Raw genomic sequence first — 13,094 nt, forward strand, 5'->3', positions numbered from 1 at the left:
CTCCTGGAGTTCAAGACTCTGGACCCATAGTAGAAACATGTTCAGATCAGAGATATAGACATACCAAACTGCTTTGTTATCAAATAACATTACAGGATGAATATTATTATTTAAATCAAATGTGTTCTGTGTTAACACGTTTAGATGACATAAGTGCTAGAATATGGTTCACGTTTATGTTCCCCTACCGGAAAGATGATTGTGAAACATAAACAGGAAGCGGCTATACCTGGGCCTGGAGAGTTATTGGACACAGATTGCATTGCTGTGTCGTGGCTCTGTAACATAACGCGAAGGGGTAGAAGAAGACGTGAATTGCGTACTCTCATTTGACCGTATAGCAACTTTTCATGATTTTAAGAGCAAACATATTTCCTCAATTGATCTACACTTAGATAACGGGTAAGTGTAAGCATAAATTATTTCAAATATGGGGTTTGCGAAATTGTATTTGAACGTTCGGTATTAAGGCTAGCGCGGATAGCTAGCTAACGGTATATGCTAACGTGAGTTAGTCGGTCAGGAACCCTCAATCAAATTGCCGACGGTAGCTAATGAACAATTTCAAGTTACTTTGACATGTAATGTGGTAACCTTAAAGTAGGTCCATTTGTATGTGCATTTTTATATTGCTATGTTCTCTAGCTGTAACAAACAGCTTTACTGTCCATACACCTAGCGCTTCCTTATGTTTGCAATTAACTCGATGCTACTATAACTTAGTTATCTATGAAACTGACACGTATCTATGAATTCAGATGCACTAACTTAGCTAATAGCAACTTACCTGTGTAACCATGTCAACGCTACTGTAGCTAGATTTTAATGTTAGTTACTAACAATGTTAGCAAACTAGCAAGCTACAACAATTGTGAACAAAACATTATCGCTGCCAGCTAAAGATACAATTTGTGACTCACAGCTCGCTATCATTTAGCTAGCTTGGCTATCAAACGTTAGTTAGCCAGCTGGATATAGTCGTCATAACTATATTATTAATCATAACGGTTTTGCATCGTAAATTAAAATTCAATGTTACGGACAGCCACCATTTCGAGCTCAAATTGTTTTTATTTGTAGTAAAAAAAATCAAAATCGATAGGTGTCGGAGACATAATCCACATTGTTTGGATGTGACTGTCCTTTGTCTAACAATTCCTGACAATGTTAAATGTTTGATACGGACTACACTGAATTTAATCCCAGTAACATTACCTTTCCCCCATTTATAGCAGCTATTTTTTTAGCTATCTGCTCTCACCTCAAATTCTACTAGGTCTAGAAAACGGTGACTTGATTGATCAGTGTATGTAAATTATAGCGACCTGTCAGAACCTGTAGTTTGCTTCCGTTTTAATTCAAATCCTTCAATTTGAGAGGCTCGAGCAACAAGGTGAGAACACGAGCCAGCTGGGCTTGCATTTAGATCTGTCTGGGGTGTAATCATCAGTCCAAACTGTAGAAACGGTTGCATTAAATATTATTGTTGGGCTTATATTGATCAATGACATAAAGGACTGAGATGTTCAGAGGAATTAAAATAATTAAGTAGAACATTATTTAACCCCCTAGACTCTATTGATGTAAAAAACTGGCAGATTTTGATAGGATTTAAGCTAGAGATCCACCGCTTCTGCCTATGGTGGCTTTCCGCATTTGCAGTGTTAGGTGGCCGAGATACAGCTGTCAGACCATGAAACATCCCGACAATCTGTCTTCTCATGAAAACGTCTGTAGTGTCTGAACGGTTTGGCCCCATGGGACTCGGCTGAAGTTGGTACCGCCGAGGTGCCAACCTGTTTGTAGCATCTGAACCGTTTGGGCAGACTAATGTGACCCCACTGTGGAAAGGGGAGGTTCTCTCCGTTTGGTTCTGTGAGTGTCACAGGAATTGTCTGAAGGTAACTGGTACTAGGTAAAAAAGTGTATGGGGGTGTAGTTGGTGAATGGGAGGTAGTTGGTGAATTAGTTGGACACTATTCTGCTCGCTAATATAAATAACTAAATCAGTCAAATAAATGTTTATTACTGGATTTTCGTAACAAAAATGTGTTTCTCCTTTGCACCCCAGTATCTCTACTTACACATTCATCTTCTGCACAACTATCACTTCAGTGTTTAATTGCTAAATTGTAATGACTTTGCCACTACGGCCTATTTATTGCCTTTCCTTATCTTACCTCATTTTCACACACTGTATATAGATTTAGTTCCTTATTGTGTTATTGACTATATGTTTGTTTATTCCATGTGTAACTCTGTTGTTGTTTGTGTCGCACTGCTTTGCTTTATCTTGGCCAGGTCGCAGTTGTAAATGAGAACTTGTTCTCAACTAGCCTACCTGGTTAAATAAAGGTGAAATAAAAATAAAATGTCGTTTTGTGCCTACCCCCAAAAATGGGTTAAATATCTGTCATATATATTTATTTACTTCATGAGCTTTCTTATATCTCCTAGATATAGGACAGACACTTGAAAACCCTATTCCTTATGATAAAACATTTTCAACTGTCTTTTTTGCTATTTATGAATGTGTTATTTAATGCATTTCTATGGGCTATAGTAGTAAAGTCCAAAATCAATATTTTATATATTTTTTTTATGGGGGATACCTAAAGGGGTCCTAGAATTCTAAATCAGATATCAAATAGCCAAGTGATCCATGGTAGGATCATTTTAAAGCAATTCCATATGTCAGCATAGACCCCCCCCCAAGCTGATGAGTGCCATGCAGCAGGGCAAAAAACATTTTGAAATAGATATTGGGCGCACCTATCGCGTGTGCAATGATGTCCAAGTGGGATAAAACAGTGTTTGTTCATTGTTTGCAGCTTCTTTGTTTTAATATCACAAACATACATGGCTGTTTCACCATTAAAGTTACACTCCAGCTATTTAAAAAAAACTTATCCTGTTGAAAAACAATACCACATGTATAAATACAGTAATGTACATATAAATAGATTGGAGTGTGCCATTCAAGGAGTTGGCTTGATGGGGTCCTTTGTCATCGGCCTCACCCCATGCTTGAGGAGAAATAGTAGGACTTAAGGATTCCAGTTTTTTAAAACACAATAGAATACTAAATATATTGTATCTCTATGCAGGGTGACTATAGTAGTAATTTAAAATCAGAATGGTATGGTCGCCAAATTAAAGTAATCAAGGAAACTGTTCAGAGTAGGGCTCTGTTAGCTTGCTTTGATAGCTAGATGATACATCTCCACTAGCCTATATCTGCTGGCTTCACTGTTAGACCAGCATCTTCTGCTGGATCACGTCACACACAGGGAGCCAGCCAGGAGGAGAGCTCCTGCTGACGTGTAGCCGAGTTCAGCTGTATTTCAAATCAAATGTATTTATATAGCCCTTCTTACATCAGCTGATATCTCAAAGTGCTGTACAGAAACCCAGCCTAAAAACCCAAACAGCAACAATGCAGGTGTAGAAGCTATTTGCATGGTCTTGACCTTTAACTCCCTTATACTTTAGCCCTGGAGCTGTTTGCATGTTGTGTAACTAGAGCCACGGGTTGGCCAGCCTGCCTGCCACATTGTGGTGCCACACTAGCTAGGGAGAGAGTTGAGTCTGAGTGCTGAGACAAAAGTCTTGGTGTCGTGGAATTGCGGTGGAAAATAGCCTCCTCAGCCAGCCACGTTTCTTTCTTTTTTTTCTTCCCCCAGATAAAATATTTTTTCTCCTGCTCAGTGCTCACTGAAGGAAGCGTTTATGTGTAGATGTTAGAGCACGTTTCATTTGTTGCAGTGAAAAATAGGAAAGGGAATAAGATATTCAAGGGTAACTGACCCTTTGAATGTGAATTGCAGTTTATTTTAGAGGACAAACTTTTATTTTAGGGGACTTTTAGATGGTCATTGGTTTGTTTAGTCAAACAGTTTTTACGGATGCGCTATGCAGAAATCTTTGTTCTTTTGTCATAGAAAGTACCATAAGATAACGTTTGGCAAACAAAATCTGGTGGGGGTTGGGATTATCCCAACTAAGACCCATGGTCCACTTCAGCATGCTCTGAGTCAGTGTTGTTAAGGAACACACGTCTGGGCTGTTAGGAAAGAGACCGTGTGAAGATTGGTCTGAACTGCATGTACTTCTGTCCAATTAATCCGACTGGAACAAGATGATACTTCCTGAGGGGAGCCAATTATTGTCATGGTTCTTATCACGTGTGGCTAAATCCTTCAGATAGGAGGGCCTCTCTCCTTGCAACTGTGCAACATGTACCATGTTCTTCAGGCTGAACTCTGATAGCAGGGATTGTAATGTCTTCTAGGTCGTAAACTAACAATTAACCAAGAGTCTATCTTTGGAAAGTCAAATATACTATCCTAATCGTGTCTTGTTACTTTGCCTGTGTCACTGATACTTCTGCTGGTTGAAGTAGCCAACTCTTAGACTTGTAATATGGATTGATGATGATCAACAGTTTTGGAATCCGGGGATAAATAAGTAATATTTAAAATCCACTGTTGGATTTTTTTTAATAGATTTTAAAAAAATGTATCCTTTAATTTAACTAGGCAAGTCAGTGAAGAACAAATTCTTATTTACAATGATGGCCTACACGGCGAAACCCTCACCGAACCCGAACGACGCGAGGCCAATTGTGCGCCGCCCTATGGGATTCCCGATCACGGTTGGTTGTGATACAAGCCCAGGATTGAACCCGGGTCTGGAGTGACGCCTTTAGCACTGCGATGCAGTGTCTTAGACAACTGTGCCACTCAGGATCGCTCAGGATTTGTGGCTGATCACAACGTCGTCTCCTTTGAGATTTAGGAAACAGCTTCTATTAGGCCTAATGTTTTTTTGTTCATGTGTCAAAGGAAGTTTACAGAGCCAAGTAATCAGTCAATCGTTTTGACATGTGCTGTACTTGCATGTCTGTTCATCACTTCTGTTCTTGCTTTCTTTCAGGATTCACTAGCTCCGGATATGTCCTTCATATTTGATTGGATTTATAGTGGTTTCAGTAGCGTATTGCAGTTTCTGGGTAAGTACCATGTAAACATCACCTATTCCACTTTCAATACTTTCCTCTGAATGGCTTGAATAGGAAGCTGGATCTCAAGCAACCCTGTACTGATAACTTTTCGTATTTCCTAATTACCACTTGTTGTAAAGACTGACAACAAGTGTGGTGCTGTCTGTCGTTCCTAGAAATCCATATGGTCCCTCTTGTGGTTGAACATGGTTGAACATGGAAGCTGGTGATTTGAGTAGTCTGGGACGAGGCCTATGTGTTTTACGTGTGCCCACTGCCTAGCTACAGTGAAACACAAACAAGCTCACTTCAGGCTGCTGCTACCACTCCCTTTAGCCTCCCTCTAGAGCCCTCTCTAGTTTCTGTGACACTTGCTAGCTCTTATCTCAGAGAGGTGTGGTGGCACTCCTGCTTACCTTGTTAAACAGGTACTGCTGAGGTTCTCTTGGTGTTGCGTAATGATGACGAGGCCTAAGAGCTGACTCAGAAAATACAGGCATTCATCCAGGGCTCTAGGTATAATGTTTGTGTGTGGTAGTGCAGGTCAGCAGTGAATTTTGAATCAGATAAAAAGTCTGGTTCACTATATTTTATGCATACCTGTTTTAACTTGATACTTTCAAATTTGACTTCCTTTTTATTTCTTAGACTTTCCAAAGATTTGGTTTAATTGTGAATACCTTGTTAGGCAAAGGACAGACAACAGGTCTCAACAGGACAAGGTGATAAAGTCACAGCTTCTTTGTTTTCAATGTACAGAAAATGTTCAGAAACACATTTAAATGACATTTTAGGACTGTACAAGAAATCGGGCAAGTTAGTATTTCTTGGACTGGACAATGCTGGCAAGACGACGCTACTGCACATGCTCAAAGATGACAGATTGGGACAGCATGTGCCAACTTTACATCCAAGTGAGTAGATCTTTTATAGTCACGTTTTTATAATTTTTCAATCCAACATCTTGACAGACCTAATGGTTTGACAATCAAGTGAAGTATGGATCATCCTCTCTGTTCATAAAAGGCAGCGCTATTTGATGGTTACTCAATTGACTGAGCTTGTGTAGTAGTTTTCCAATGTAAACATGACCCATTTTACCCACCAGCCTCGGAAGAACTGACGATCGCTGGCATGACCTTCACCACCTTTGACCTTGGAGGCCATGCACAAGGTATGCGTGCCCGACTGCCCTTGTGTGTGTGTGTGTGTGTGTGAGAGAGAATTGATTTGTTAATTTGTGTATCCCAGCAAAACTGCACTAATTTATTTTATTTTGTGCGTGTGTTCACAAAGCTCGCAGAGTGTGGAAAAACTACCTCCCCGCCATCAACGGCATCGTCTTCCTTGTGGATTGCATCGACGTCCTTAGATTGCCAGAGTCCAAAACAGAACTTGATGTGAGTGTCATTGATTTACAACCACATTGGAAAAACCTCATAAAATGGATGGGACTGAAAACACACATTTCAACTTAAACCATGTCAAAGATGTTCTATCAAAATATGGCCTTTTCATAAGCAGTTAATGTTTCATACTGATTTCTTTATATGCTTGATGAAAGAATGGTTTCTTTACCATTCCTAAAGTCTCATGAACCCTCATGATATCTGCTAAAAGTTAGTCAGTTGAGGGGCCTCCCGAGTGGCGCAGCGGTCTAAGGCACTGCATTGCAGTTCTTGATGCGTCACTACAGCCCCGGGTTTGATCTCAGGCTGTGTTACAGCCGGCCGTGACCGGGAGACCAATGATGCAGCGCACAATTGGCCCAGCATCGTCCATGTGGGGGGAGGGTTTGGCCAGCCGGATTTCCTTGTCCCATCGCACTCTAGCGAGTTGCAAGCTGACTTCGGTCACCTGTTGTACAGTGTTTCATCAAACACATTGGTGCGGCTGGCTTCCGGGTTAACCGAGCAGTGTGTCAAGAAGCAGTGCGGCTTGGCAGGGTTGTGTTTCGGAGGACGCACGGCTCTCAACCTTCGCCTCTACCGAGTCTGAGCAGGAGTTGCAGCGATGGAACAAGACTGCAACTACCAATTTGGTTATCACAAAATAGGGGAGAATAAAGGGGTAAAAATAAAATAGATACAATTTTCAGTTGCAATGAAGGCATGCCTTGCCGTTTCACAGGTAGATAATGTCGAAGATCATGACATGTTTAGTGCACTATTGTGATAACTAACCAGACATTTCCGTCCTGTGGTCCACGCAGGCTCTAATGACAGATGAGACCATTGGAAATGTGCCTATCCTGGTCCTCGGCAACAAGATTGACAAAAAAGAAGCCGTCAGTGAGGAGAAACTACGTGAGATGTTTGGATTATATGGTCAGACAACAGGCAAGGTAAGGAGATCCCTGCACGAACACATCTCCTGATTACTACTGTGCCACCCACTTCTCCTCCCAGTAGAACTACTGAACTGTACAACACATAACAGTGCACCTGTTTTCAGAATTATCCAAACCCTCATCCATTCAAGAGTCTGTATGTGCTCATAGGGACAAGACATGGCTATAACTAGGGCCTACAGTTTCACCCTGTTGGCTCCTGGCCCCACCATTAACCAAAGCAATATCCTGTTGAAAGGCCACCTCTATGATGTAGTTAAGGTTTTTAGAACAGAAGAACAAACGGAGCCACAGCTGCTTAGAATAACCATACATTTGAATGATGTGGTTCCCTGACGATGTTTGTCTGGTCTCCAGGGCAACATTCCCATGAAGGAGCTGAACACGAGACCACTGGAGGTGTTCATGTGCAGCGTGCTGAAGAGGCAGGGTTACGGCGAGGGCTTCCGCTGGCTATCCCAGTACATTGACTAGGGCCCCGGCACCAGGAAGTGCTACAGGGAGACACCCCACTTCTACCGCCACCATACTCAGTCCCATGTTTGGTTTATAACGTCTGCCTCCGCCACCAGAAAAAAACAGTACAACTTGAACCCAAGACTTTTATTGGTCTCCAGAACACTTTTTTGGGGTTACACTGCCTCTTTTTCCCCAAGAGAATTAACATAGCATTGGTTCTGCAGAAGTGTAAAAAAAAAAATTCAAACGGATTAATCTTTTCTATTTTGTTTCCATCTATTCGCCTCCCCATGACATCTGTTGGTGTGACAAATGCAGTATATAATTGTAAATCTGTAAATGAATCTAATCTTCCACCTTCCAACACATTTTGAGCAGTGAGACATCTGATTAGTTGTACACATCGCAATACACTTTTTTTAACAGGAAAGGCAACATACAGACATGACTCATGTTTAATCATGTTTCATTAATGTCGTTTCTTCATCCTCTATTTTTTACATCGTAAGAAGTGTGGCCAAGTAGACAGCAGCACTCACCTTAAAGAAAACCCTTCCGTCTCTCTGGCTGTGTCATTTTCTTATAATAAACTGAGCCCTGCATTGATCTACATTAATGTATTGGAAATAGTTAAATTTCTTAAGAGTTTGTCACTTGTATTGGCATTTAAGGTAACCCCATTTCCAATGTGTTGTCTGTGGACACGGACTAGTCCCATGCTCCAAGACTGGAGTGTAGGTAGGCCAATGGGTTGTAGGCAGCATGGAACTCTGGGGGTCGACATGCTGTGGTAAGATCGAAAGGACCATATACGACAATGGGAGGGGACATTTTAATTTGGAAGAATGAAAAGGAATAATATTGGCTATATAACCATCTCTCTGAGGTTCAAATTGTTAGCTAGCAGACAAGACCAGAAAGATATTTAACTATGAATGAAATGATTGAAAATAGCTTGATGATAATATGCCGTAAAAGTGGTTGGAGCTATGTAACATCTCAGTAGTTGGCAATGTTAGAAAGTCAGATGATTTCCCTTAAGCAGAGCTGGGCCCAGGTTCACCTTAGAAACATAACATCCTTTTGGGAAACCGACCCTGAACAGGATGAATATAGTGTCCAAGTTAGATATGAGGAATATTCCACGAGTGAAAACCTAGCAGAAAGGGACCATATGGGATTTTTTAAATAAGTGGTTTCCTTGATCAATGTGCATTATGAAACTATTATGCATGCCTTGTTCTTTGTTTTTTATCGACCGTATACAGAAGTACAACGAGGGAGCAAATGCCAAATTACAGTGTAAGGAATTGAGTGCTTATCTCAAAACCTGTCATTTTTTTCCTGTTCTGCCCTTTGTTTTCATTTCCTCATATTCCATGAACTGTTCCGATAAGGGAGAGACTTACTGTTTGCATCATAAATTGTAATAAACATTTGCAATGAATAACCGAATTAACAGTGGTCTGTAACCAACCGTTATTTTGGTGTGGCTCAGTCGGTTGACTTTGCAAGAAATTACACAACTGTTTTCTGCTCTGATGGACTCTTATCAAGGTATACCAATAGACCAGGAACATGTTTTACTTTCTACTGACAATAGATCTGTCCCAAATGGCACCCTATTCCCTATAGTTTGCTGAATTTGTTCTTAACTGACTTGCCTCGTTAAATTAAGGTAAAATATAGTGAAATACTTTTGAACAGAGTCCTGTGGGACCTGGTCAAAAGTGGTGTACTGAATAGGGTGCCATTTGGGGGGACACACAAGGTGTTTTAGATCATTTGGTTGCTTACCCTGGGGAACTGACTGACGAGTATAGGGCAATATGATTTGACCTACATGGTCATGCCGATGCGTTGCAACATTAGTCCACTAGAGGGCATAGCTGATAAGGCAGAAAACTGAAACGTTGTACTAACGGTAGCCTTTAAATTACATTTCAGACAGGTAGTCCGTAAACAATATATTTGATAGGTAAACATTGCTGCTTTAGTGATGCAATTTTCAAATGATCAAATACAGTATCAAACAGTTTAAGTACAAATGTAAGTGTTTTTACACATTATTTCTTTAGACCTGCCTGATTCAGCTTCTCTCTCGCTATGCTACTGTCTCTTGTGAATACTCCCATCAGTCTCCCACTTCGGTCCTGCCACCTCCACCACCGCCTCACAGGGTCCAGGGGGATGTTTCTGGGGCTGGGAGATGGCCAACATCTGGCTCTCCTTCAGGGGCACCCTGGTGGTCTTTCCTCCATATTGAAAATATGTCATTATTCATTATACAAAGACCAAAAGTATTCCTTCCTACTACTGTGAGTCTGCCATGATGTCTGTCCTGCTGCAGAGAGTAGTGTGACTGTTGTGGCGCGTATAGTGACAGCACAGGACATACAGTACGACACAGAGGTGACTTCCCATTGATTATGATGATATTCCCTTTGTCCAATTTCTGATTAAATCAGCATGAAGAGAGCACCATCCTTCTCAACAACTCGCCCATGTCTGTATTTTATTACCTAAAACTATCTCTAACAAACTACCTGCCCTCCAGGACACCTACACCACCCGATGTCACAGGAAGGCCAAAAAGATCAAGGATAACAACCACCCGAGCCACTGCCTGTTCACCCAGCTATAATCCAGAAGGCGAGGTCAGTACAGGTGCATCTAAGCAGGGACCGAGAGACTGAAAAACAGCTTCTATCTCAAGGCCATCAGACTGTTAAACAGCCACTACTAACATTGAGTGGCTGCTGCCAACATACTGACTGAAATCTAGCCACTTTAATAATGGAGAAATTGATGTAATAAATGTATCACTAGCCACTTTAAACAATGCCACTTTATATAATGTTTACATACCCTACATTACTCATCTCGTATGTACAGTATATACTGTACTCTATACCATCTACTGCATCTTGCCTATGCCGTTCGGGCATCACTCATTCATTCATTTACACTTGTGTGTATAAGGCGGCAGTTGTGAAATTGTTAGGTTAGATTACTTGTTAGATATTACTGCATCGTCGGAACTAGAAGCACAAGCATTTCGCTACACTCACATTAACTGCTAACCAATTATCTGCTAACCTTGTGTATGTGACAAATCAAATTTGATTTGATAGTGAACTTCCTAAACTTCTGATGACAGTTATTGAAACTCATGAATACATATGAGACTCATCAGTAATGGTTGAACGTAGAAGACACATTTGATATAATTCCATTTTAGTGACTTTAGCTATGTTTCTTATATACATCTTTTAAATTAACTGCATGAAATAATTCATATTTGAATATAACGGAAAGGAGTTCTCTTCCTTTTTACATAACCTTTATTTATCCAGGTTAGTCTCATTGAGATAAAATATATTTTGCAAGAGACACCTTAATTCAGAGGATATGAACTGCTTTATATTCTGTGGGAATGGGAAAGAGACTTATTTTGTTCTCTACAGACCTGAGCATGTCAACTCAACCCTACACAGGCCATAGACAACAATGGTACTTCATTCCTATTTGTCGTTGCGCTGGGGAAAGCGGTACATATGTAAACTGGCCAGAATGTCCCTCCCTATAACTTTGTGTTAGAAGTTTAACTAAGGATGACATCCCCAGTGAGATGTCAACCATTCACAGTGCTAGACATGACCTCGTGTCTCTGTACTGCACTCCGAGTCTAGATTCAGTCTGTTATTATTACAGTAGCTGATTGATCGATGGGTGAGAGAACAGGTATTTCTGGCATGGGGCTCTTATTCTCAGCTCAAAAAAAGGAGACCAGACACACAAACACTACACAGGTGACTGGAATGTTTGAGGAAGTGTTCCATAGAGTGTCCGAACGTGACGATGACGCTCGTGTGAATGAGTATACTGTATGGATATTTAATAATGGCTCTGTGGTTATTGAGACTATTGAAGTTCAGTATGATCTATGTTGAGCATTTTATTTGTTTGTATTTGATGGAATGGAAATTAGTTTCATGGTTTGTCTCGCCTTCCGTGGCCTCCAACTGCTCTTAAATGCATGCTCTTCAACCGATCGCTGCCCGCACCCGCCCGCCCGACTAGCATCACTTCTCTGGACGGTTCTGACTTAGAATATGTGGACAACTACAAATAATCTAGGTGTCTGGTTAGACTGTAAACTCTCCTTCCAGACTCGCATTAAACATCTACCATCCAAAATTAAATCTAGAATCAGCGTCCTATTTCGCAACAAAGCCTCCTTCACTCATGCTGCTGAACATACCCTCGTAAAACGGACTATCCTACCAATCCTTGACTTCGGCGATGTCATTTACAAAATAGCCTCCAACACTCTACTCAGCAAATTAGATGTAGTTTATCACAGTGCCATCCAAAGCCCCATATACTACCCACCACTGCAACCTGTATGCTCTCGTTGGCTGGCCCTCGCTTCATATTCGTTGCCAAACCTACTGGCTCCAGGTCATCTATAAGTCTAATCTCAGCTCACTAGTCACCATAGCAACACCCACCCGTAGCACGCGCTCCAGCAGGTATATTTCCCTGGTCATCCACAAAGCAAACTCCTCTTTGGCCGCCTCGCCTTCCAGTTCTCTGCTGCCAATGACTGGAACGAATTGCAAAAATCACCGAAGCTGGAGACTCATATCTCCCTCTCTAACTTTAAGCATCAGCTGTCAGAGCAGCTGACCGATCACAGCACCTGTACACAGCCCATCTGTAAATAGCCTACCCATCTACCTCATCCCCATATTGTTTTTTATTTTTGCTCTTTTGCACCCCAGTATCTCTACTTGCACATCATCATCATCTGCACATCTATCACTCCAGTGTTAATGCTAAATTGTAATTATTTTGCCACTATGGCCTATTTATTGCCTTACCTCCCTAATCTTACGACATTTGCACACACTGTATATAGATTTTTCTATTGTGTTAATGACTGTATGTTTGGTTATCCCATGTGTAACTGTGTTGTTGTTGTTTTCGCACTGCTTTGCATTATCTTGGCCAGGTCGCAGTTGTGAGAACTTGTTCTCAACTAAATTATCAAAGTTATTTGACTTGACTGGAGCCTAACTGTTTGCTGAGGCAAAAGTTGAGACAAAAATCTGATAGACTTGAAAAATGTATATTCGTAACTATAAATCCAATCTTTGTTTGAAGAGACCTTTCCCAAGGGCAGAAACTGATTGGATCACTGTTGTTTCCACATAAAAAATGCAATGTAATGATGTTGAATCAATGTGGAAAACAGATTTAATTTGCAAACATTCATCA

General features: G+C 41.0%; 1 protein-coding gene across 1 annotated transcript; it reads left to right on the plus strand.

Annotated features, from left to right (window-relative positions):
* The first annotated feature begins 240 nt into the window (after window positions 1-240).
* Window positions 241-9,266, plus strand: LOC135550941 (GTP-binding protein SAR1b-like). Its single transcript, XM_064982226.1, has 7 exons — window positions 241-402; window positions 4,936-5,011; window positions 5,797-5,916; window positions 6,111-6,176; window positions 6,299-6,402; window positions 7,215-7,346; window positions 7,710-9,266. The coding sequence occupies exons 2-7, from the start codon at window positions 4,954-4,956 to the stop codon at window positions 7,824-7,826; spliced, it is 597 nt and encodes a 198-aa protein (XP_064838298.1). The 5' UTR covers window positions 241-402; window positions 4,936-4,953; the 3' UTR covers window positions 7,827-9,266.
* Window positions 9,267-13,094: the final 3,828 nt, after the last annotated feature.

Source organism: Oncorhynchus masou, chromosome 12, assembly GCF_036934945.1.
Source record: "Oncorhynchus masou masou isolate Uvic2021 chromosome 12, UVic_Omas_1.1, whole genome shotgun sequence".
Lineage (NCBI taxonomy): Eukaryota > Metazoa > Chordata > Actinopteri > Salmoniformes > Salmonidae > Oncorhynchus > Oncorhynchus masou.